The sequence below is a fragment of the Aspergillus novofumigatus genome (assembly GCF_002847465.1).
Source record: "Aspergillus novofumigatus IBT 16806 chromosome Unknown P174scaffold_2, whole genome shotgun sequence".
Taxonomy (NCBI): Eukaryota; Fungi; Ascomycota; class Eurotiomycetes; order Eurotiales; family Aspergillaceae; genus Aspergillus; species Aspergillus novofumigatus.
The window spans coordinates 1,454,462-1,477,677 of record NW_020194275.1 but is presented as its reverse complement, the minus strand read 5'-3'; the positions used below and the strand labels follow the sequence as shown (position 1 = coordinate 1,477,677).

The 23,216-nt window shown below is 51.7% G+C and overlaps 9 protein-coding genes across 9 annotated transcripts; 4 read left to right on the top strand and 5 right to left on the bottom strand.

The window, feature by feature from the left end:
• Positions 1-180: 180 nt before the first annotated feature.
• Positions 181-1,376, bottom strand: P174DRAFT_448512 (aminoacyl-tRNA hydrolase; the record flags this gene model as incomplete). The annotated part of the gene is made up of 1 exon (XM_024828765.1): positions 181-1,376. The coding sequence occupies exon 1, from the start codon at positions 949-951 to the stop codon at positions 181-183; it is 771 nt and encodes a 256-aa protein (XP_024685382.1). The 5' UTR covers positions 952-1,376.
• A 340-nt stretch (positions 1,377-1,716) lies between these two features.
• P174DRAFT_364258 (rRNA-binding ribosome biosynthesis protein RPF1) lies at positions 1,717-3,024 on the bottom strand (the record flags this gene model as incomplete). The annotated part of the gene is made up of 1 exon (XM_024821975.1): positions 1,717-3,024. One exon carries the CDS (start codon positions 3,022-3,024, stop codon positions 1,717-1,719), a length of 1,308 nt encoding a protein of 435 aa, XP_024685381.1.
• A 325-nt stretch (positions 3,025-3,349) lies between these two features.
• Positions 3,350-5,505, top strand: P174DRAFT_364798 (glycine--tRNA ligase; the record flags this gene model as incomplete). Its single annotated transcript, XM_024822017.1, has 2 exons — positions 3,350-5,065; positions 5,122-5,505. 2 exons carry the CDS (start codon positions 3,350-3,352, stop codon positions 5,503-5,505), a joined length of 2,100 nt encoding a protein of 699 aa, XP_024685380.1.
• Positions 5,506-5,756: 251 nt separating this feature from the next.
• Positions 5,757-8,270, top strand: P174DRAFT_438600 (uncharacterized protein). The gene is made up of 3 exons (XM_024826579.1): positions 5,757-6,009; positions 6,137-6,542; positions 6,593-8,270. The coding sequence occupies exons 1-3, from the start codon at positions 5,887-5,889 to the stop codon at positions 7,969-7,971; spliced, it is 1,908 nt and encodes a 635-aa protein (XP_024685379.1). The 5' UTR covers positions 5,757-5,886; the 3' UTR covers positions 7,972-8,270.
• Positions 8,271-8,937: 667 nt separating this feature from the next.
• Positions 8,938-11,862, bottom strand: P174DRAFT_457540 (serine/threonine protein kinase CLA4; the record flags this gene model as incomplete). Its single annotated transcript, XM_024829559.1, has 6 exons — positions 8,938-9,350; positions 9,410-9,509; positions 9,577-9,846; positions 9,867-10,841; positions 10,919-11,560; positions 11,656-11,862. 6 exons carry the CDS (start codon positions 11,860-11,862, stop codon positions 8,938-8,940), a joined length of 2,607 nt encoding a protein of 868 aa, XP_024685378.1.
• A 1,536-nt stretch (positions 11,863-13,398) lies between these two features.
• P174DRAFT_509948 (NADH kinase POS5) lies at positions 13,399-15,137 on the bottom strand. The gene is made up of 3 exons (XM_024831618.1): positions 14,805-15,137; positions 14,628-14,742; positions 13,399-14,558 (listed from the first exon to the last, which is right to left on the bottom strand). The coding sequence occupies exons 1-3, from the start codon at positions 14,950-14,952 to the stop codon at positions 13,511-13,513; spliced, it is 1,311 nt and encodes a 436-aa protein (XP_024685377.1). The 5' UTR covers positions 14,953-15,137; the 3' UTR covers positions 13,399-13,510.
• Positions 15,138-15,393: 256 nt separating this feature from the next.
• Positions 15,394-17,179, top strand: P174DRAFT_438597 (lysophospholipid acyltransferase family protein). The gene is made up of 2 exons (XM_024826578.1): positions 15,394-16,608; positions 16,681-17,179. Exons 1-2 carry the CDS (start codon positions 15,749-15,751, stop codon positions 17,072-17,074), a joined length of 1,254 nt encoding a protein of 417 aa, XP_024685376.1. The 5' UTR covers positions 15,394-15,748; the 3' UTR covers positions 17,075-17,179.
• Positions 17,180-17,523: 344 nt separating this feature from the next.
• On the top strand, positions 17,524-21,698 carry P174DRAFT_438596 (putative RNA polymerase II transcription elongation factor (Ctr9)). Its single transcript, XM_024826577.1, has 3 exons — positions 17,524-18,115; positions 18,142-18,624; positions 18,694-21,698. Exons 1-3 carry the CDS (start codon positions 17,771-17,773, stop codon positions 21,436-21,438), a joined length of 3,573 nt encoding a protein of 1,190 aa, XP_024685375.1. The 5' UTR covers positions 17,524-17,770; the 3' UTR covers positions 21,439-21,698.
• An 810-nt stretch (positions 21,699-22,508) lies between these two features.
• P174DRAFT_90547 (uncharacterized protein) lies at positions 22,509-22,863 on the bottom strand. Its single transcript, XM_024832490.1, has one exon. It carries the CDS (start codon positions 22,766-22,768, stop codon positions 22,571-22,573), a length of 198 nt encoding a protein of 65 aa, XP_024685374.1. The 5' UTR covers positions 22,769-22,863; the 3' UTR covers positions 22,509-22,570.
• Positions 22,864-23,216: the final 353 nt, after the last annotated feature.

Here is a 23,216-nt window from a genome sequence, read left to right as displayed (position 1 = left end):
CTCCATATTCAGAATTGTGAATTTGTTAATCAAGGCTTTCCACAATGGAAACGCCCTGGAGTCGAATGCGATGTGCGAACGGGAAAGTGTTCACAAGGTGGGTATCTGTCTAGGAATCGTGATATCGTACTGCGCAGACCGGGAACTTCCCCCGTGGATATTTTTCAGTGGATGAGAACATCAGTCATCGTTAGAATCTCGATAGAGCTCATCCGCCAGAATGTCCAAGACTGGGACCGCAGCTGCACGCACTGCAGCCAGTTCGGCGGCGTTCATTTCAGTCAGGACATAGTCCGCAACATCGTTTCGGGTTCGCGTCGAAGGACGGCCAATGCCCACGCCTACACGCAGAATGGACAGACCAGCATTTGCTCCTTGCGCCGCCTGTCCTGTCCGCGGCGGATACAGGCCCTTGCCGCGCAGACTCTCCATGACACTGATCAACCCGCGATGACCGCGCAGACTTGCCTTCTCAGGCCCGCCCCTTTTCACCCTCACCTTGCCCATTGGAGCTTCAAGTTCATCATGCAAGATTACCAGCGTCGGTCGGAAATTCTTCAGCGAGCGGGGATCAACGCCCCGGAGCTGCCATTCGGCGTTCGCTGCAGATGCATCGCCGAAGTTCGCGGGCAAAGCGACGTCCCCTTGGCGGACTACTCGCCCTAATACCTCGGATTGCGTTGTTGATAACCAGCTACTGAGCTGTCGGACCAACTTTGGCCCGGATTCGTTCATGTATGATGGGCTGTACCATGTTTTGTAGAAGATGGGCCCGGCGGATGGCTGTTTGGAGGATACCAGAGGCATTCGCCCGGGGAGGAGGGGGACAAGCGCATCGAGGAGGATATGCCCGGCGCTGTGCCGTGTTTGACGGTACGGACGCATATTGCCTAGTGAGGCGATGAACAGGAACCGGCGGGGGGTCTTGAGGACCGGGCCTTCGGCTGCCATTGCGATGCAAGTGAGACGGCGTCATGCGATAATGGTTGGTGGTATGGCTATTGGTATTTGCGAAGGCTTCAGGATGATTGATTTTGCAGGTTCGCCGCAAGAGCTGCTGAATTAAGTAGGCTTTCCTCCAGAAGATCAGGTGGGGAACAACAATTGAGGAATAATTTTTGTAAATATGTACCTCAAAAGAGAACCAAATCAGGTAACGCAATGAGGGAACCAGGAGCTCAGTTGCTTGAATTCTTCACTGGTTATTGGACATGAAAGAAGATTCCTGTGGAGCGGGAGATCGCCATTATGACTGCGGGGCCTTCACCATAGAGAGGTACATACTCTGTAGCTCCGTGGAAAGATTTCATGAGCGTCTCACGGTTGATGTCGTTAGTCAGAGAAAGATCACTGGATCTTATTCTGCGTTGTCAAGGAAACATTTGACTCGGTCGACTAGGTCGACTTGAGTAGATCTCAGTTTCCATCTACGGATTGCTGATTGTACTGTATCTGAGCGTTTTATCTATAGATTAGTCGCATGTTGGCATTCAAGAGTAGATGAGACGCCGCCTTCGGCCGAAAAGCCACTTTGACAGAATACTGTTTTGCCAGTATATTATCTACAGATGGTACAGGCACCTGGACAGTGAAGAGAAGAAACTATAAGCGCACACGAAAAAGCCATCCAAGACCCATTTTTGAAAGCTGAACTCCATGCAAACCCAATGATGCAACCAGACACGTAACAAAGGTATAAAACCAAATGAGAGCATGCTACAGCTGGAACTTGGTACGCTGTTTCTCCATGCTTCCCTTCCACTCCCACTCCTGTCCGCTAGCACGTTGGATGCCCTTGTCAACTCGCCGCAGTTTGAAGTTGATCGCGGGACCGAGCTCTTGAAGGCCGGCACGAATGCCTTCCACACCCTTAATCTCCTTGCCGTCTGTGCCAACGACACTCTTCTCAGTCTCGCGCTTCTCACGGAACACATAACGATGACGCCGGAGAAACAGGTAGTCTCTTTGGTTGTGAATTGTGACGACTTGACGTCCTTCCAGGTCCGGTTGTGGTGGGAACATGCTCCGGAAGAGATGGGCTGTAAGCAGACCAAGAGGAGTCCGGAAGTTGTTCAGGATCAGTTCCGGCCAGTGCTCTGTGGCATTTCCATGTCCCGGAAGCTTTTTGCCCTCTATCCATCTGCTGATGGTGAAATGAAAGGTGGGTCCCTGAGGTAGGTGGACAATTGTCAGACCAGAAGGTCGTTTCTGATCCTCCTGGAGAACCACGACGGTGGTATAGTTCCGATTTGATGCGAAGGAAGCAATTTCGCGGATGGAGAACTTGTGGGAGTAGCGATGGGCCGTACGACGAATGTAAACGCTGTTAGGAAACAGATTGGTAAGGGATTTCGCCTCGTTATGAAGGGTAGAGTTGAGCGAGGTGGTGATGAGGATCTTGGGTGTCGGAGGAGGCTCTGAAGTGAACAGCGTTGGGAATTTGGCGGCGAGAGCCTCTGGCGCTAGGTTGAGGTTCGTACTCCGAGTCGACTGGCTCGGACTGGTTGCTCGTTCTGTAGCAGAAGGAAGGGAGGACTTTTTGCGCCCCCGATTATCATCCTTCTTAGCCTTCCCAGCTCCGCCTTCTTCATCGTTATGGTCGTCGTCGCCGTCCTCTTCCTCGTCGCTGGTGGCTAGCATGCTGTCGACATCATCTTCAGATTCGTCCGAGCCCGACTGGCTGTCTTCCAAGGGTCTGTTAAGTTCGTCCTCCTCTTCTTTCCTCTGTCGCTTGATGCGCTCGACATCAACGCTGAGGCCGAGGGCATCTTCAACGTCACTACCGGCCTCGTCCCAGACACGTTTCCGGTCCAGAGTCAGCGGGATATTCCGCTTGAGACGCTCCTCCCTCAATTTCGGGTTTTTGGCTTCTTCCTTTTTTCTTCCAAATCGTTCTGCTCGTCGCTCTGAGTCCTTGGCCTGCTTGCGCTTGACATGAAGCATTTGACGCCTCAACTTGTTCGCGGGCTTATAATCCAGAGCAGCGCTCGGGGGAGGCTTCGATTGCGACTTTTTGGAACCCATCTTGACCCCGAAAACGAGAAACAGCCCAATCTCGTTGATGTTGCTCTACCAGTTCCGATGCGGAAGAGAAGCAAATAATCAGAATAATTTTGACGGGCAAATGTTTCGCCGGCGGAGATTCGACCAGATAGCCCAGAATTGCCTATTGCGGCAACGTGATTCGACCCTTGGAAAACGAGTAGAATAAGAAAACGATCAAGGGAAAAGGGAGATTTTCAGTTACTCTGACTCATATTCGTTTCATCTCTGCCCACCAGTTCCCCTTGTCTTTCATTACCATCGGTTCCTCAGTGTTCGCTGGTTCTGGGGTCGACTCACGTGGTGGATGACTCAATTGCCATTTCTTCGACTCTTTCTTCCCCGCCAAATTCCTCTCTTTAGCCCCGCCAGAAGCTTTTTCCACACCACCGCCGCGCTCAAGGCTGCCCAGGCTTCCAAGAAGAATCAGCTCACGATGGCGACCGTAAACACAAAGACCGGCAAGGTCGTTGACCGCACGGTCTTGGACTCAATGCTCCGGCGCCGGCTTTTCTACACTCCCTCTTTCGAGATCTACGGAGGTGTTTCCGGTCTCTACGACTACGGTCCCCCCGGTACGGCCCTGCTGAACAACATTGTGGACCTGTGGCGCAAGCATTTCGTGCTAGAGGAAGACATGCTGGAAGTGGACTGCACCATGCTCACCCCGCATGAGATTCTGAAGACCAGCGGACACGTCGACAAGTTCGCCGATTGGATGTGCAAGGACCCCAAGACTGGAGAAATCTTCCGCGCGGATCACTTGGTAGAGGAAGTTCTCGAGGCTCGCTTGAAGGGCGACAAGGAGGCGCGTGGCCAGAAGGTGGTCGTGGACGAGGAAAAGGAAGCAAAGAAGAAGAGGAAGGCAAAGGACGCAAAGGCCGTCAAGCTTGATGATGCCCTCGTCAAGGAATACGAGGAGATTTTGGCGCAGATTGATAACTTCGATGGCCCTCAATTGGAACAGATCATTGCCAAATACGACATCAGAAACCCGACGACCGATGGCAACCTCCTTCCTCCCGTCGCTTTCAACCTCATGTTCCAGACATCGATTGGTCCCAGCAGCAACATGCCGGGTTACCTGCGGCCTGAAACCGCCCAGGGTCAATTCCTGAACTTCCAGAAGCTGCTGGAGTTCAACCAACAATCCATGCCTTTCGCATCGGCCTCCATCGGCAAGTCTTTTCGTAACGAGATTTCGCCTCGCGCGGGTCTGTTGCGCGTGCGTGAGTTCCTCATGGCCGAGATTGAACATTACGTGGACCCTGAGGGTGGCAAGAAGCATCACCGGTTCGAGGAAGTTAAGGATATTGAAATGTCTTTCCTCAACCGTAACGTTCAGCTCTCTGGAAGCACCAAGACTGAGAAGATGACCATTGGTAAGGCTGTTGAGACCGGTATGGTCGACAACGAGACACTTGGATACTTCATTGCCCGCATCCAGCTGTTCCTTCTCAAGCTCGGCGTGGACCCGAACAAGCTCCGCTTCCGTCAGCACATGGCTAACGAGATGGCTCACTACGCCGCTGATTGCTGGGATGCGGAATTGCTGACCAGCTATGGATGGATTGAATGTGTTGGCTGCGCTGATCGGAGTGCCTACGACTTGACAGTGCACAAGAACAAGACCGGTGCACCTCTTGTTGTCCGCGAGCCCCGGGCCGAGCCTTTGAAGGTCGAGGAGTGGCAGGTTGATCTTGACAAGAAGAAGTTTGGACCTCGTTTCAAGAAGGACGGCAAGGCTGTCGCGGCTGCCGTCGAGGCCCTCTCTCAGGAGCTCCGTGAGAAGTTGGCCATCGATCTGGAGAAGAATGGGAAGATTGAGGTGGATGTGGAAGGTGTTGGCTCTGGTAAGGTGGAGCTTGACCAGGACATTGTCAAGATCGAGAAACGCACTCGTGTGGAGAACGTTCGCGAGTACACACCCAATGTCATCGAGCCTTCGTTTGGCATTGGTAGAATCCTGTACAGCATGATTGAGCATGTCTACTGGGCTCGTGAAGAAGATGAAGCCCGTGGTGTACGTATCCCTACACCGTCGAAGTGCGTTTGACACTATGCTAATTTTCCATCTAGGTCCTCTCTTTCCCCCCGGTGATCGCTCCCACCAAGGTTCTGATTGTTCCTCTCTCGACACACGCATCCTTCCGCCCCCTCCTGCAGCAGCTGATGACCAAGTTGCGGCGTATGGGTATTTCCAACCGCGTCGATGACTCCTCGGCCAGTATCGGTAAGCGCTACGCGCGTAATGACGAACTGGGCACACCTTTCGGCATCACGGTTGACTTCCAGTCGGTGAAGGACAACACCTTCACTTTGCGTGACCGTGACACAACCAAGCAGGTCCGTGCCAGTGAGGATGAGATTCTACAGGCGATCAGGTCCCTGGTGGACGGCGAGAAGACATGGGAAGATATTCGCAAGGACCTTCCTGAATTTACTGGTCAGGAGGTTGATTAAACTCTGTGGAGACGTGGTCCATGTAAAAGGGAATTCAAGAAGAGAAACGTGATGAATAAATACCAACTCACTTTCAGAGGTTACCATTTGCGAATACCCAAGACACTCGATGAGCATCGTAGAACAGTTCAAAGTACTGAGCACAGGGTAGATACTCGTGCAGTTGGCCTCGTATTCCCCTGATATTTTGCCAAGAATCCGGGGCGGAAAGTGAGCCAACGCCCGCGTCATTGCGGCACTCCAGCTGGCCAACTTGCGCAGACAGCTTTCTCTCCTTCAATCCATCTCACCTCTTTCGCTATTTGCTTATTTTACTTCTTCACGGCTGTCGCTGGTGTGTTCTTGGTTACATAGCTGTGACGGCCACTCCGTCATTTCGCTATGGCACCAACTATTCCCTCAGCCAAGTTGACTCTGTCTTGTCCCCTCTTCGCGGCCGATTTCGATCCGCGCAATCATGGCTTTTTGCTCGTGGGAGGCGGTGGAGGTGAAGGACGTAGTGGTGTTGGAAATAAAATTGCAGGTTCCCCTATATTCTACTAGTAGAGTCATGCGATCCCCACAGATCGTGATGTTGATTCTTGTATACCGAGGCATTGCGCTAACTTTGAGAGCCGACGTGGAACCACAGGCGCTGTTGGACACTTCAAAACGCAGCGAAATCTCCGAGGTAGTCGATATTGAACTTTCGCGCGACGAGGATTCGGTTACTTCGCTAGCCGCTGCGCAAGCGAGCGATGCGTCGGTCATTGCTCTGGCCGGTATCAACAGCTCCGTGGCCGAGCAGAAGAGAAACAACAATCAACATTTGAGATCCTTCCAGATCGACTATCCCCCGCGAAAAAGAAGATCGGCGAACACTTCCGGACAAGAGGTAGAGACAGTCAAAGAGCATCCCCGTCCAGGAAAGTCTACAGCACTTGCGCGCGTATCATTGTTCCGGACAAAGGAGTCCAAGGAATCCAAGGCCGGCTCCGATACCTATCAGAGGATATTGCGACTATCCCCATGGAAAGATGCAGATGCTCCCCGAGTAGGTGCCATTGCGACCGGGCTGGCTCATTCGGGGAAATTGTATTCTTCAAAGTCACTCCCACGCCGACCGAGGCTGATGTCATTGGGAGGATTCGCCTGAACAGTGAGGAGGAAGCTGAGGATGTGGACATCATCGATCTGGAGGACGATGGGAAATACAAAGTGGCCTACACAAACGGGAATGATGTTTTTATTTGTGAAATATCATCACAGACAAGGTCAAATACCTCGCCAGACGTGCGGTGCGTCTACAGCACACCTCTGCCCGAAAAGGGACCGAGGACAAGGCCTAAATTCCGAGCGCTGCGCTTCCTCTCCCCCACAACGCTGTTGCTTCTGCAGAATGCACCAAACCGAAGCGGTTGCGAGCTTTTGATTCTAAATCTACGGCCGTCTTCGAAAGATAAGCCTTCCGGGGTCATTGTAAGGCGCAAGAAGCTGCGCAGATCAATCAAGATTGGGCTAGGTCTGGACACTTGTGGTTTAGGAACGAACCCAGACGGTCAGCAGCAGACTGTTATTGCGGTGTCTGGTAGCGACCAGTCCATCGAGGTCTTGACAGTTGAGTTCAGTGCAAGAAAGGGCCACGGCAAACTCCGGTCGTATACAACCCTACGAGACGTCCACCCGTTCTCGATGACCAAGATCTGTTTCTCAAACTTCATCCCCCCAGCGCACCCCGTCACGCCAGAGACCCCTCCTCAATACGTCAAGCTGGCCTCGATCAGCATGGGCAACACGGTCGTCGTGCACACCTTCCCGCTCGCCCCATCACCGCCCTCCAGCCGCACCCCGCGGTACGTCCTGGTCATGCCCGGCGAGTCGGAGATCTGGACCAACTTCGCCAGCGGCTTTGCCGCCCTGCTCTCCATTATCACCGTCTGCGTCCTCCTCCAGGCCTTCACGGAGATCAGAGGTCTCATGCCCCCGTACCTGGGGGCCTCCGAGTGGCTTCCCCCGGATATCCGCGCGGCCATTGCGCGCCCGTACCACCCCCTCCCGCCTCACCCTCTCCCAACCGCATCCGCGCTCTCGGCCCTCACCGATTCCCCGAAGCAGACCCTCCGAGATATCCTTCATGCCCGTCACGCAGCCGGCGCCAACGATCCCGATGCAGCCCCGGACGCTGACGCAACAACCCCAGCTAACTCCGTCTTGGTCCGATGTCTCCCTGAGTCCAACAACATCTACATCGAGAGCTTCGACACTCACTCCTCCCGCTCGTCCTCGTCAACTCCTGAAGAGGTAGAAGAGCAGCCATCCCGATCCTGGGATGACCTCAATGAGGAGGAGCGTTCTGCCTGGAAGCAACGCTTGATCGATGCCGGGTACTGGGCTCTCGAAGAGGGGGAGACGATCCTCCAAGGTGTATTGTTCGGCGAATGTTCCGCCTTTCTGGGAAGCCAAGTGCAAGCTAAGCTTCAGTCTTAGGGGGGGGATGAATATCAAGAGATTGATGATCGTATTTGGCATGGCGCAAGATCATGAGCTGTGACATCACGTATAGTATGAAATGTTCGAGTTTGACACATGACTACAAATATATATAGACCACTTGGATGGTTGAATCCTAACGCACAAAAATTGCTATAGAAATTGGGCAGTACCTATTTCAATTCCTGCCATTCAGCCAGGAAATTCTCCCGCAAGTGTCGTGGTTTGATGTGACACTCGTTATTACGAAATGCATACTATGTCCATCTGTGGACTTCTTACTCTCCGAGAGAACTCGCTTGGTATTAACAAAAATTTTCATCATCACTCGTGGATCAGAAGCATAGAAACATGTATGTAGTGAAATACACATGCGCAACAAAGAGTATCCGTAGCCAGCGTTTCAAACAACCAATGTGTCCTGTTCCCAACTCATTTTTTCTCTTCCCTCATTAATTTTTCTCTTCTTTACACCACTGATCCCTCAGCTGGCGGACGAAAGAACGTTTTCCTATGCTGTTTTCCTTATGTCAACATTGGAAGAGACCAACATTCGCGCTGCGTCGTACAAAACAGGCTGGCGGCATGGTCAAGAAGTAAACTTACTCAAGTCAAGCCAATACAGCGAAACCACCGAGACAACATGAGACCCAACGGGGTAGAAAGGATGATGGATGGCTCTGAAAAAAGAAATATCAAACGTGAACGCCGAGTAATACGCCAGGCCTGCAATGAAAAAAAAAAAAAAAAGAAGCTCTGCAGCTCGGATATCACACGTGTAATCTGATGGGCAATGCAGGTCGTAAGGGAGTATCAGAATCAAGCTGGAGCGTGTAAATGAGACCCATATATGCGCAAGACAAGATCTAACGGGTAAATTGTAAAGCGAAAACAAGAAGCACGAATGCTTTCACACGTGCCAGCGCGAGTCAAGCTGACACAGTGGATTACGCAAAGAACCAATCACTGTCCGCTGTTCTTCTTCCAACGAAGAAGTTCGGCTAGGCTTGCCAGACTGCAGCCCATCTTGAGGAAGTCATGGTCCAAGAGTTCGTCGGCGGTAGCACGGCTGTTGACATCGACACAGAGGCAGACACTGAGGAAGGATTTCAGCTCCCTACTCAGCTTTTCGGGCTTCTTCAAGCGAGGAGTTCCGTTCGTGGCGATCAGGTACAACGCCTTCAATGGTTCCTCGTTCAGATAAGGGGGCTCGGACTCAATCATCTCAATGGCCATGATTCCCAATGACCAACAATCGACTTTGGGCCCGTATTCCTTTTGCTTGACGACTTCCGGTGCCATCCAGTAAGGAGTACCGACCATTGTTGCACGTTTGCTCTTTGATTCGGTAAGTTTGGCGCAGAAACCGAAATCAGCTGCAAGGGTCAAGTCAGTTAGTCTGGGCAAGATCCAGGCCTCTGAGAAGCAGACTTACTGATCTTGACATGACCAGCGCGATCCAGAAGGACATTATCACTCTTGATATCGCGATGGATAATGTTCTGTCCATGAAGGTGGGCCAGACCCTTGCAAGTCTGGGTAACAGTCAGCATCCCAGCAACCCGGTGCCGACATTTGTGCACTTTTGAGTTATGAACATACCTCGGCGCAGATTGTCGCAATTTGATCTTCCTGAATAACAGGGTTGTTGTCGATGACATCCGTGAGGGCGCCTCCCTCCATGAACTCCATCACAACCCACAGCTCGTTACTCTGTTCCTGCAAGAACGAGTCAAGAAAGTTGACGATGTTCGCATGCTGGCTGTCCTTCATAACGATAATCTCGTTGACGATGAGCTCTTTGCGGGGCTGGCTGCGCAGGTCCATCTGTTTGATAGCAACCTGACACCGTGGGCCATATTGCCGGTATAGCTCCCGTGCGACGGGGAGACAGCGTGCTCCTTAACACGCGCGACATACACCGAACCTGACGCTCCTTGTCCAATCTTTCGTTGCTTGCTGTATGACTCGTTCGGATTATCCTTGGAGACCACGGACCTCAGTCGATCCATGACCTCATTTTCAGACATTGCTGACATGCGGACCTCCTTGTGGCGTGGTTCAGCCTTCTTGGTCAGTGCAGCTTCGGCCTGACGAACACTGTCCGGAACATTGCCTTTTTGTGTCGTCTGCTTGTTCGCAATATTCAGTGGTTTCACAGCCTGCACAGGCGCGGGAAGCTTGGATGGAGGGGGCCCCTGCGCCGTTTTGGCGCCATTGCCTTGGGCGCGAGCGGCCTGAGAACGTGGATCATTTGGAGCGTAACGAGCGTTGGGAGAATTCTTTGCGCTGCCATTGCTGGAAGTAGTGGGAGGAGCGGGTGCTGGGCGCTGAGCAGTCAATTGACGAGAAGGATCTTGACGAGTCGAGCCGGGGGCTTGCGGTGCGGGACGGCTTGGCTTGTAGCGATCGGCCATGGAGGCGTCGCCATAGCCGCCAAGCTCCTGCTTGGCCAGGGGAACACGAGCCTTAGGGATAGAGGAGTTGTACGCTTCCTGATCAAGTTTGTTCTGTTCATCTTCGCGTTGACGAGCCCGGCGGGTTTCGTCTTCGACTCGTCGACGCTCCTGTTCTGCCATCTCCTTCATTCTCTCGAGCTGCTGCTGCTGGTCCAAAGCACGATCAGAGTCCGCCCTCTGCGAAGGTGACGAATTTGCCGAGCGACTCGTCTGGGAGTGTCCGTTGTCTAAACGCTGAGCAGGGCCTGGCGGCGGCGGCCTCGGGGGAGCAATCGAGCTGCCCACCGAGTTGTTGCTGTAGGGCTTCGACTGCTGACCGGACGGAGGACCGGCCAATCCAGCGTAGTACTGCGGGTTCTGTTCGCGCATCTTGATATCGGAGTAGAACTCTAGAACCTCAATCACCGCCTGGGGTTCTTCTTATAGTCCTCCTTGGTGATGGCCGACGCGGTCAGCAGCTTCTCCCACTCGGGGGGTAAGCCCACAAAGGCGCCGGTTTGCGGATCAAAGCCGACATGGACACGGTGGCTGAAATTTGTCGGATTGCTCACACCTCCCATGCCAGGGCAACGCTCATAAATTTTGTCAATCCAGTCATAGATCTCATCGTCACTCTTGACTTCGCAGGTAATGGTTTTGGTGGGCACGTCGCGAGTGATCAAGGCGGACTTGGAAGCGGCATCCTTTGCATTGGCCAAACGAATGATCTCAAAAGCCATCCGAGTGTCCTCGGAACGAGACACGCTGGTGACAGTGTTGAGTGGGATGGAGAGGACCACCTTCCCAGTCTCATTTTTCAGAAAATCGAGGCGGAACTCGCGCAGAATGAGGTATCTCTGATTCCAAGTAGCCAAAAACTTGTCTTCTTTGCAGCGCACATAGCCCTCTTTCACAACGGCAACGCCCCCCTGGCCGGTCTGGTTTGTCTTGGTCTGTGAGAGTGACGGACTGCTGGTGTTAGGAAATAGTGACAGGTTGGCAGATCCAGGAGTACTTGGAGAATTGAGACTCATTTGACTGAATGAAGTGGCCACGCCGGAGGGATTCGAAGGGAGGGTGAGCTTTGGACGGTCGGTAGGGGGCGCGGAGCGGGCCCGGGGTTCATGAATTGGTCGGCGGAATACATACTGCGACGAGGTCAGTCAAAGTTCTGGAATTGAGACCAAGCAAATCCTAAGAAGGGTATGCACTGCATGGTCAGATAAAGAAGCGCTCAACCTACGTTGTAGTCGACGAGATGCTGTGAAGGACAATGGAAATGCGGAAACCCTAAAGGAGGGGAAAATGTAGCTTCAGGGGTTCCCGTTGACCAAAAAGGGCCGAGACGAGGGAAATCAACACGCAACGGGAGCAGACGCCGCAATGTTTCCCTAGAAACAGCAGAACATGTAGTGTTAGCAAGACGCCGCGACACCAGTATTGCCCGCATCAAAGACCCGAGCGACTCTGCCAAAAAAGGCTTGAATGACACCCCACTTCGAGACACTCGGCCAGGGGCGGTGATCCTTCAGCAAAGAGCCGCACAGGGGTTGGAGGACAGCCAGAGGAGACAGGGAGGATTGTCTGGAATAAAAGTATGCGCGAAGTTGCCACTGTTGGCTTCGAAGACAATCTCACCTTATTCCCTTTCCGCCTCTGACCAGCAGAGAGCCCTCGCGTGGGCGAGGAAGCTCCAAGTGGGAGTGCCGCTTAAATCTGGGGACGGGACGCGGTGAGCGCTTAATGAGCCAAGGTTGGGACTAGGATTGCAATCTTGCAAGCTGTTTGAAGGGTTGTTAACAAGAGACGCTATTAATTAGAGAGAGTAGGATCTCACGGCGATGGCGAAGAGATTAGGGGAAAAAAAGTTTCAGAAGATACTTCACTGGTGGGGAGGAAAAGAAGTAGAGTAGGGAGTAAGTGAGAGCGAGAGGAGGAGAGTTGACAGGGAGGAAGAAGAGAGAGAGTGGGGAAGACAGGAACAAGGAGGTGTTAATAATATTGATTAGAAAGGGATTAATACTCTGCTGCTAAGTAGTCAGATGTTGGAAGTAGGAGTACTAGTAGTATCTAGTAGTGGAGTTTCATCTTGCAACAATATCGATCTAGTTAAGAATCAACATGTTTTAACTCTCTATTGATTTCTCTGGCTTCTAGAATGCTTGTATAGGATTCAAGACTGCCATGGGTTCAACATCCGGGTACCTACCATTATTACTATCCCTCACTAGCTATAACAGAAATCTACTTCGTAAGTCATCTTCGTCGACCTCTAGATATTTCCAAGACTGTCTGAGATAATTACCATTGTCTCCTTAGGGGTAGAATGCGAATCGAGGTTTAGATGAATTGATTTGAGATGAACTGCCGGTCAACTCCACGAGGGCCGGACACTGGCTGCGTAAGGCTCGACAAGGTGCGATAACTTGGCATCTGAGCCATAGCACTCCGTAGTAATACTGGGGGGTATCTCATCGGTTCATCACTACCATTGGCAGTGATTATTTTTGCCTTTTGTTGTTAGTTTGATGGTTGAATCAGATCAATTGATGGAACCAGTTATAGTTGGTTTATTTGGCACTAGAATTGTACTGCAACAAGAGAACTGGCTTCAATTTTTTATTGTTCTGCTCTTTCTAGATACTGTTCACAGTTACCCTTCAGCAATGTAACAATAAATAATAATGGATCGACAGGATCTTCCCCCCAGACGCAATGTGCCAGATAAGTGAGTAATGAGTCTACTCCGTACGTACCTTGAGTACTCCACCGAAGGTCTCGAACTCTCTCCCGGTTCCAGTGCGAAACTACCTAAACAGGGCCCAAGTCGAGCCGAGTCCTGGACCCACGGCTCATAATCAGGAGTATCCAGAAATCTTCTCTAATATTCATGGATCGGCCCACTCCGCTGTTGCAACTGACCCCAACTGAGCAGAATTTGGATACCCGATAAACAATAATGATTATTATTATTAGGTATGAATTTATTATGGATCCGGAAATTACGAATACCTATTGGATTCCGTCTATTTGACCCGAGCATGTGCCTATTATGTCTACTCCTACCCACTGGAGATGAACTGTGGAGGATATATAGATCAGTGCTCCTCTCCAAACGGGTGATTGAACTTCAGCAGTCCATTCAGTCCTCCCACCCAGCCATCATGCGCTTCCACGCCTGTGACCTTCCGCATCACGCATGGCACGCCGCCATGCCACTCGTTCTTGCCATGCCGCATCTCCTCATTCCACACGCGAGCTTCCGTGCCCACCGTCATTCCCTGTCCCAAGTTGACCCCGTCAATGCTGACCTCTAGCTCCCGCCCCCGATTTTTCTCACTCAGTCGAAGCGTGATTGGCGTGCTCGCGGGCAGAACTAGGGGCCGAAAGCTGAGGCTCCGGGCACAGATAGGCGTCAAAAGCACCGCCGGTACCAGGGGATGGACAATACTCCCCCCACTGCTTAAGCTGTATGCCGTACTGCCCGTAGGCGTTGAGATGATCATCCCGTCTGCCACTGCTTCCGTCAGGAATCGGCCTCCCACGTATACATCAACCACAGCTAGATGCGGCTCCTTGCCGCGATGAAGAAGCACTTCATTCATGACGTACACCCCCTGGGTGCCCAGATGATCCTGTGCAACAGCAATGTTTCCTTGTACTTGAATTGGTTTGCCATCAACTGTGAAAAGCCCGACCTTTAGACGGTTGCGCATCAGAATTCGAGCTCCCCTGGACGAACCCATAGATTTCCCACGAACCGAAGACCATCCTGTTGGCCCGGTCCCATCTTCCATCTGGTCCTCTAGGATCGGTGCCCGATCTCCGGCACCCGCCCCAGACATAAATACTTCACGAAAAGCGCGCTTGTATTCGGCAAATTTCCATTCGCTTAGAAACCCCAGTGTTCCCATACTGAATGACAACATGGGAGGTACATTAACGCACGCAGCGAACAGGGAAGATGCTCGTAGGATTGTCCCATCTCCCCCAAGGGTGACCGTCATGTCCACTTTGTCATGTAATGCGGATGGGTCATTATCTGGAAATGTTGAGTAGACCGGGAAAGGAAGCGAAGAGTGAATTTCCTCGGCAGTCTTTCGTTCTAGGATGATGGCAATTGATGGATAGGTCGACCTCGTGTGGCTGGACTCTCCAGTGTTTGTGTTAGTAAAGGCTCTTCCTAGGTTACATCATTCATCCGGTGTTCCATACGCAGCAAATTCAACCAGCGATTCCGTCACCGCTGGGGCACAATCTTTCTTGACAACGAGAATATTCCTCGGAGGCTCCGGCCACCGAAGCGTAAGCAGGTCGCCTTCTCGAGATTCTAGCAGCGGTCAGCGATCTTCACCCAGCATGCCCGAACCAACGGTACGAGGTGGCGCACACCTTCATATTTGGGTATGATACGTTGCGGTAGCGTTCGGATATCTCTAATCTCTTGCAGATACGAAGAAGCCGAGAAACCCCTCGTGCACAGAATCCGTCGCCCGAATCCCAATCTGGCGGGTCGAAGTTGAATCATGGCCACTTGCATTGTAAAAACACTGGCTCGCACAGCTATTCTTTAGCCCAAGTCACAAGCTATTGCAATTCGAGATTCCTCCTTCATCTTGATTCCATGATGCATCGACTCACATTACGGATTGTTTCTGTCATTTTCTGACCCGGTCTTCGTGAGTCACGCCGGCTGGGATGTTTGAAGTATTTCTTCTATTTCAAGGACATTCTCAATGCTTACAGCAGCCTGCTCATTGCTCTCTAAGACAGACGAAGCAAGTATCTTGTAGACAATCAAGAGAAATTAGATGACGATAAAATAGATCATCGATTAGATAGAGAGGTAACGGAAGGTGAGCAAAACGATTGATCTCCCTGACCGCCTTTGACTACGTCACTCACGCTGTGCCAGGGCGGTGCTTCATTGCCCAGTTCAGTAAGGTTGTCTACCCGCAGGTTATCACAAGATCACTTCATCCATTATTCGCTTGCTTGTGCCCACCAGCAACCGTGGTGCACACATGATTATTGTTGTTTCGATTCCAGTCTCTTTCTCTCTTTTTATTTCCGCTGCTCAAAGCATGGCTTGATATTTCCTTTTCCTCATCTTCATTTACTCCCCGAGTTCTCCCTTTGCGACGTCTCGTGTCGCCCACACAGCTTTAGGCAGCGAGACACTGCTTATTTTTATCTAAGCCCCCAGTGCGTCGATTGCTCGTATGCTTCGTTACGAGGGCGCGTTCACCGACTTCATTTTCCAGACTTCATCTCGATCGTTCCAATTCGACTACTGAGTTTCTTAAACAGCTTCACAAGGGTTATACCTGCTCGTCATGGACTCTCCAGAGCTTCGTCAGCGAAAGCCGGCACCTGGCCTGAAAGGTGATAACGTGGTTGAAAAGTCTCGAGGCTTCAAAGACACGGAGCCGCGCCTCAAGCACGGCATTCCTATGCAGCTCCTTCGTTCCTTGTTACTTGCAACATGGTTCAATTGCTGCTGTATCATTATTTTCGCAACCCAGTTGATAGGGTCTCCGCTTTATTTCATAAACAAGCACTATTATTATAGTTACATGGCTCTGACGAAACAATCATTTGGCTTGGTTATAACAGCCCTGACACAATGGGGCTGTCCAACATATGTACGCGTCAGTGGGGATGAGAGTGTGCGAGGTCAGATTCACCTGTGTTATGGACGACTCAAGACCGAGTTTCCTGAGCGTCTAGTCTTGATTGCCAATCACCAAGTTTACACCGACTGGATCTATCTTTGGTGGATCGCTTACACGAACCAAATGCATGGCCGCATCTTCATCATTCTCAAGGAATCACTCAAGTATATTCCAATCATCGGGCAGGGTATGACATTCTACGGTTTCATTTTCATGGCCCGTAAATGGCTGTCCGACAAACCTCGACTACAACATCGTTTGGAAAAACTCAAGATCCAAATGTCAGGTTCCAAATCGGAATCTCCGCAATATGACCCCATGTGGCTCCTGATTTTCCCAGAAGGCACCAACCTGTCGCCAAATACGAAACGACGGAGCGATGAATACGGCCGGAAGCAGGGGCTACCGCCTCTGAAACATGAGCTTCTTCCTCGGTCGACCGGTCTCCTATTCTGCCTACAGCAGCTGAAGGGAACTGTCGATTGGGTATATGACTGCACCGTTGCGTACGAAGGGCCACCGTGAGTTTCCAAAAGAGGTTTCCGTGCTCACTGCACATTGATTGACTGACATTTTTCTGTTACCAACTGTAGGAAGGGCAGCTTTCCCGACAAGTACTTTACTCTCCGATCCACATATTTACAGGGAAGGCCTCCGACCTCCGTCAACATGTACTGGAGACGATTCGCTATGTCCGATATTCCTTTGGATGACCAAAAGGAATTTGATAACTGGCTCAGGGCGCGCTGGACGGAAAAGGATGAGCTACTTGACGAATTCTTTGAAACTGGGAGGTTCCCAACTGCCCTGGCTGGCAGCATTGACGCTGGGGATGTGTCCGATGTACAGAGAGAGGCTGCCTCTAAGGGCTTTGTAGAAGCGCATGTCCGGCTACATCACTGGACGGAGCTTGGGCGGATTTTCATGGTACTAACAGGCATGGCGTTTCTTTGCAGATTGCCCAAGGTTTTTGGGCTATGGGACTAGAACGACCTCGAGTCTTCCGGGTGGTGCTAGCTTATCAATAACTATATTGCTAATATTTTATGAGCATGAGATGACAAACGAAATGATATCATTGACTGATGAAAATATGGCGGGAGTTTACAACGGCATGCGATGAATAAATATTCTATGGTTGTACTTGATCTCAGGGCAAATAATTGCTGAGGTATGGCCCGGCATCCAACGCACACGCCTAACGAGCGACCAGGTGTTTCAGGAAAATTGCTATTGAAAATAACGCCGATGATCAATCTGGATTCATTTAATATCACTCCTTTGGATGTGTTATTATCATCAAGGCGATTAACTGTGGCGGTGCTACTGGACGCACTAGCCACTTCCGCTGCTAGATGCCTCAGGCTCCAACGTAGATTATTCCGCCCGAGCAACAAAGATCAAGAGCCGCAGATCTGGCTCTATGGTCTCCAAAGCTTCAACACAAGAGCTGGTTTCGTATTCGGGTCCAGCAAAAAGCACTCTTCATCTTTCTCTGTCTCAATATCCGGGGAATATTTATCAGATTCTCTTGCCTAAAATGATCATGACTTGAGCTTTTCCACGAACTCACCTCTCAGCTCAAATCCGAACAGTCGCATCTCTCCGTGTTCCCTCCTACCGTCTCATCTCGGAGACATTTGCAAAGGACAGCACGTATCCCCTCCACCCTAGAAAAGCATCATGGCGTCGTTAGAAAACGGTTACGCCAACGGCGCAAATGGCAATTCATTCCCAGCCGCCAGCTCTCAGGTCAATCTTCGCTTTTCTGACATACCCTCTGCGATTGATATTCCCGCGTCCACCCTTGACAGCGAAGTCGAAGTCAGTTTGGAAGGCCTACCAGACGACCCCACGGAGCTGTGTACCCTCCTGGAGAACGAGAAAGCCGCGAAGAATTTCTGGGTGATTATCGCTCTGGCGTATGCCAAGCAGAAGCAGCTTGATCATGCGATCGACATTCTCAATAAAGGTCTGGCTTCGGTCGGTCATGGGGCGGCCAAAGAGAAACTAGGTCTGTTGGGCTGGGTCTGCTGGCTGTTGATGCTGAAGAGCCGACAGGCCCCCGAGTTGCTTCGGAAGGGGAACTGTATACAGAAGCCAAGACAAAGGACTATTACCTCCAGCTTGCGACTTCGACACTGAACGAGGCGTCGCGACTGAACCCGGCTTTTCCTCCTTTGTTTCTCGCCCGAGGAGTTCTGTGCCTTTTGCGGGCATCTTTGCACCCACCAAGACCGGTCCGACCGGGATCAGTTGATACTTCCGAGAGAGTGGAGTCGCTGCGACAGGCGCTCAAGTGCTTCGAAGAATCGTCAAAGGCGTTTGGAGGCCGGAATGTGATGGCGATCCTGGGACGTGCCAGAGCGCAATACTTGCTGGGCAGGTATGCGGAGGCGCTAGAGGGGTATCAGAAGGTTCTGATGAAGATGCCTGGCCTGACAGACCCAGATCCTCGAATCGGTATCGGGTGCTGCTTGTGGCAATTGGGCTTCAAGGATCAGGCGAAGGTTGCTTGGGAGCGAGCGCTGGCAGTTGTAAGTTACGAAGGCTACTGTGATCTTTGCAGAGCATTGCTGACGTGATTCTCTTTCTTTCTCTTACAGAATCCCGACTCCAAGGTTGCCAACATCCTGCTCGCCGTTTATTACCTCTATGACAGTTCGCGACACGCAACGACAGATCCTGCCTTCGGCTCGCTGTACAAGGTGGCCATGACTCAGTACACGCAGAAAGCCTTCAAATTGGACAAGGAGTACCCCATGACATGTGCACTCTTTGGCAGCTATTTCCTATTGAGAAAATCCTATTCTACCGTCGAGACACTGGCGCGGAAAGCCATCGAGCACACTGATGTGATGGCGATTGCCAGTGACGGCTGGTATCTCCTTGGACGCAAAGCTCACTATGAAGGTGACCTTGCCCGCGCTGCGGAGTACTTCAGCCGCTCCGATCAAGCGCGAGGTGGCGGCGACAAAGGGTATCTTCCTGCGAAGTTCGGTGCGGTGCAGATGCAGGTATCCAACCGAAACTACGACGACGCCAAGTTCCGGTTGGAGAAAGTCATTCAGCAGACCAAGAACCCCGAATGCATGATCCTACTTGGGGCTCTTCATGCCGAGGAGGTCTTTGCTGCTCAGGCGAGCGGTAGCAAGGAGGACAAGTCCGCAGAAGCTAAGAAAGCCATCAGCCTGCTGGAATCGGTCCGTAGCTTGTGGAAGGACGAAGCCAAGAAAGTCTCTCCTGATGAATCAGTCTTGGTGTACCTGTCTCGGCTCTATGAGCAGGTCGCCCCGGAGAAGAGCATGCAATGCCTGACTCAGCTGGAAGAAATGCAACTGGCTGAGATCGCCGAAGAAGAGCGTCCGGAGGGTATTGAGGACGAGGAAGAACTCAAAGCCGTCCTCCGAACAAACCTTCCTCCTCAACTTCTCAATAATATGGGTTGCTTTATGTACCAGGCTGACAAGGTCGAACAAGCGAGAACGCTATTCCAGGCAGCTTTGAATGCTTGCGTCCGATCACAGGAGAAGGAGGCGCAGCTTGACACAGACGCTCTTGTAACGACCATTAGTTACAATCTGGGTCGTGCCTACGAATCCTCCAGCATGCAAGACGAGGCCAAGAAAGTTTATGAAGGCCTGCTTGAACGTCATGCCGACTACACAGAAGCCAATGCGAGACTCACGTATATTGCTCTTCGACAGAGCCCTACGGATGAAGGGCCGAAGAAGATGGCCAAGCTCTACGAGGCCGACTCGACGAATCTCGAGGTCCGCGCTCTCTTCGGGTGGTACCTGAGCAAGTCCAAGAAGCGGGCGGCGAACCTCGCTGAGGATCACGAGCAGCGGCATTACAAACATACCCTGCAGTACTTTGACAAGCATGACCGCTACTCTTTGACCGGGATGGGCAATGTTCACCTGGCGACAGCGCGGGATATGCGGCGCGATACCGACCAGGATAAGGAGAAACGCCGCAAGATGTACGAGAGGGCTGTCGAATTCTTCGACAAAGCGCTGCAGCTAGATCCCAAGAATGCCTATGCAGCGCAAGGTATTGCTATTGCGCTCGTCGACGATAAGAAAGACCACGCCGGCGCCGTGCACATCTTCTCCAAAGTGCGAGATACCCTGAGGGACCCCAGCGTCTACCTGAACCTGGGGCATGTCTATGCCGAACTCCGACAATACTCTCGGTCGATTGAGCACTACGAGGCAGCGCTATCGAAAGATCGTGCTCGCGATGCACAGATTCTGGCGTGCCTCGGACGTGTCTGGCTGCTCAAGGGCAAGCAAGAAATGAACTTGTCCGCCATGAAGACGGCGCTGGACTATGCGAAACGGGCCCATGCCGTTGCGCCCGCACAGGCTCATCTCGAGTTCAATGTTGCATTCGTGCAAAACCAGATTGCCTCGTTGGCGTACAGCCTGCCAGAGACGCAGAAGACTGTGCAGGACGTTGAGGAAGCCGCCGAGGGGCTTCACCAAGCTATTGAGACCTTCGGGCGCATTGCCAAGGTGAAGAACCCACCATACCCTGCCGGAGCGCTGGAGCAGCGCGCCAACATGGGCAAGACGATCATCAAACAGTTGGAACGTGCGCTGCAAAGCCAGAAGGAATACGAAGAGAAGAACGCAGCGAAGCTGCAGCAGGCGCGCGAGGCTCGAGAGGCGGAGATTCGCAAGCGGGAGGAAGAGGTGCGGAAGGCGCAGGAAGCCGAGCAGGAACGGAAGAAGAAGCTTGCGGAGGAGCGACAGCGGATGATTGAGGAAGCCCAGCGACTGGCCGAGCAGCGGGCAGAAGAGGAGCGGGCGCGTGAGGAGGCGGAGATGACGGTGGATTCAGAAACCGGCGACAAAGTGAGACGGAGGAAGAAGACATCGTCGAAGCGCAAGAAGAAGAGGGCGGAAGACGATTTCATCAGCGACGGGGAGACGTCTCGCCGGGCAGTCAGCGGGGAGCCTGGCAGCGAGGGTGAGGCGGCACCCAAGAAGCGCAGACGGCTGGAGCGTCGGTCCGGCGGCAAGGCGCAGAACAAGTACAAAAGCAGTGAGATTGTGGAAGATTCGGACGTGGAGGATGAGGTGCACGACGCTGCTGCGGGTGATTCTGATCAAGAGATGCGGGACACCGGAGCCGATGATGTCGAGGATGTCGTGCAGCGGCGTCGAGCCAAGGTGACCCGTCGGATTGCGGACGAAGATGATGAGGATGAGGAAGAAGAGCGAGAAGCCGCATCAGCAGATCCGGTGCATGAGAATCACGAAGACAACGACGACGATGATGGGTTGTTCAACGAGAGCCCCGGGGGGGAAGATCTGGAGATGAAGGAGGACGACGAGGAGTAATCAGCCCTTTATTGAAAGTCTACGGACACTACATGTAGTTTTAGATTCGAAGCATCTTTTTTCATATAGTTTCTCGTTGCTCGTCGTTTATCTCATTGATTTATGATATCAATTGGCGTTGAGGACGAACGCGACAGGATGACAGGGGCGAAACGGGTATTTTGTTGATAGTTCTACTGATGTGTGTATACTAGCTGCGAGATCTGCTTCAGCCTGATGGAGGGATGATAATAACAACAGACGTATAGCAGTCAAATCTATCTATCTATCTATCTATCCAACGAAGAAAGAGTTCGAGAGGAGGTGAGAGCGGCGGCTTCCACCGCTCGCTCCTGTGTATCTCGCTATCTCTGGCCCCTGTGCTGGAAAAAGAAAAGGAAGACGACGAAGAGTGTAGATGATGATCGCTGGTCTGTTACTGTTATTGTTAACTTGTGCGAAGTAGCAACATCATGATCGTCGCCTGTTTTACTCCATACTGGTTGTCTAGTTTCCAAAAATAATAAACCGGCCAGGCAAAAGACGAGTCGAGGAAGCCAGAAGTCCACCGAGTCGTCATATATACTCAAAGCAGCATAGTTGGAGAAGTGGGACGGGGCGATAGACTTTCATTGAGACTCCAGTGATACTGAATCAATAGATTCTAGACAAAATGATCTTCAGGAGCCAAGCAAGTGAAACACGGCTCTCGGTGTTGATTTTTGTTCCAGGGGCAAAAGTTTATCCTTTGAGACAGTGGTGAAGCAGGATGCAAATACACTACCGAGTACGGAGTAGCCTACGAGCATGGCCAACTAAACCAAGGGGGTTAAAAGGTACTTCAAGATACTCCATACAGTCTACAGAAAAGAGAGTCTTGCACGTGAGGACTGAGGAGAAGAAACCAGTAGGCGGGTTTGTCCGCGTTCGTCCTTGCTTGGAAAGCAATGGCCAGATGCTGTCGTTACAAATTTACACAACTAACCCGGTAGGTACAAGCAGGGATTTGATCGAGATTCGAGAGATCTGATTGATCGAGGATCGGAGCCTTTATCCAGATGGTTTTGGAACATTTGAACCAGAGCAATGGGTTCATTCGGATCAGCTGATTCTGGTAATCTGAATAGGTACTTTTGTGCCTGGGGACCACCGTCTACCTCACATTGTAAGGTACTCTGTAGATCGGCCAAACCACTATGAGCTGGATTCCAACAGCCATAGGCATATCAAGGAATCTGCCTAGGTCGTATACGTAGACAATCCTCCGAAAATCATCATGTGCGAGCACTGCAGGTGTCTTTCCCTTTCGTCCTGTAGGTACCCAGGATGCATACATACACCATGCATGCATGTTTGACTACATCCCTGTCTTCTTGATTCCGACCTGTGTTGTTTGGACTAGTTTGGTAATGTATTGTGTTCTATGCTACTAGCTTATATCAGCGGTGTGACACTTTTTGCTGAGAGATTTATTGCCTTGCGTCAGCCATGAGTCCAGCACAGTGGATTCAATTCACCAGAATACCTATCCTTGGATCTGCTCATTGGCCTTCAATAATCACCACACTGAATGTCTCCACCGTTGTGCAGGTAAGGCAGACAACGGCCGAAAATGGTGGAAGAGAGAAGAAGAGGAAAGCTGTCAAGACATGTCGAGGAAGAAGTGGAATAATGGGGCGATGTGGATGATGAGCAAACAAATCAATCCATCCATAATGATCCCCTTTGAGACTCGATGGATCCGAGCATGAGTTTACTCCGTAGACTCTTGTCTGGTATTTGCTACAGTGCTTAGTTGC

What these genes read in the sequence shown, in the direction of transcription:
- P174DRAFT_438597 (XM_024826578.1), top strand. Translation starts at nt 15,749, where the DNA reads ATGGACTCTCCAGAGCTTCGTCAGCGAAAGCCGGCACCTGGCCTGAAA. An exon ending in GTTGCGTACGAAGGGCCACC is followed by an intron (nt 16,609 to 16,680) that starts GTGAGTTTCCAA and finishes TACCAACTGTAG; the next exon opens with GAAGGGCAGCTTTCCCGACA.
- P174DRAFT_438600 (XM_024826579.1), top strand. Translation starts at nt 5,887, where the DNA reads ATGGCACCAACTATTCCCTCAGCCAAGTTGACTCTGTCTTGTCCCCTC. An exon ending in GAGGTGAAGGACGTAGTGGT is followed by an intron (nt 6,010 to 6,136) that starts GTTGGAAATAAA and finishes GTGGAACCACAG; the next exon opens with GCGCTGTTGGACACTTCAAA. An exon ending in TGCAGATGCTCCCCGAGTAG is followed by an intron (nt 6,543 to 6,592) that starts GTGCCATTGCGA and finishes TATTCTTCAAAG; the next exon opens with TCACTCCCACGCCGACCGAG.
- P174DRAFT_438596 (XM_024826577.1), top strand. Translation starts at nt 17,771, where the DNA reads ATGGCGTCGTTAGAAAACGGTTACGCCAACGGCGCAAATGGCAATTCA. An exon ending in AACTAGGTCTGTTGGGCTGG is followed by an intron (nt 18,116 to 18,141) that starts GTCTGCTGGCTG and finishes GATGCTGAAGAG; the next exon opens with CCGACAGGCCCCCGAGTTGC. An exon ending in GGGAGCGAGCGCTGGCAGTT is followed by an intron (nt 18,625 to 18,693) that starts GTAAGTTACGAA and finishes TTTCTCTTACAG; the next exon opens with AATCCCGACTCCAAGGTTGC.
- P174DRAFT_90547 (XM_024832490.1), bottom strand. Translation starts at nt 22,768, where the DNA reads ATGCATGCATGGTGTATGTATGCATCCTGGGTACCTACAGGACGAAAG.
- P174DRAFT_509948 (XM_024831618.1), bottom strand. Translation starts at nt 14,952, where the DNA reads ATGCAAGTGGCCATGATTCAACTTCGACCCGCCAGATTGGGATTCGGG. An exon ending in TATCATACCCAAATATGAAG is followed by an intron (nt 14,743 to 14,804) that starts GTGTGCGCCACC and finishes GACCGCTGCTAG; the next exon opens with AATCTCGAGAAGGCGACCTG. An exon ending in TCGCTGGTTGAATTTGCTGC is followed by an intron (nt 14,559 to 14,627) that starts GTATGGAACACC and finishes TGGAGAGTCCAG; the next exon opens with CCACACGAGGTCGACCTATC.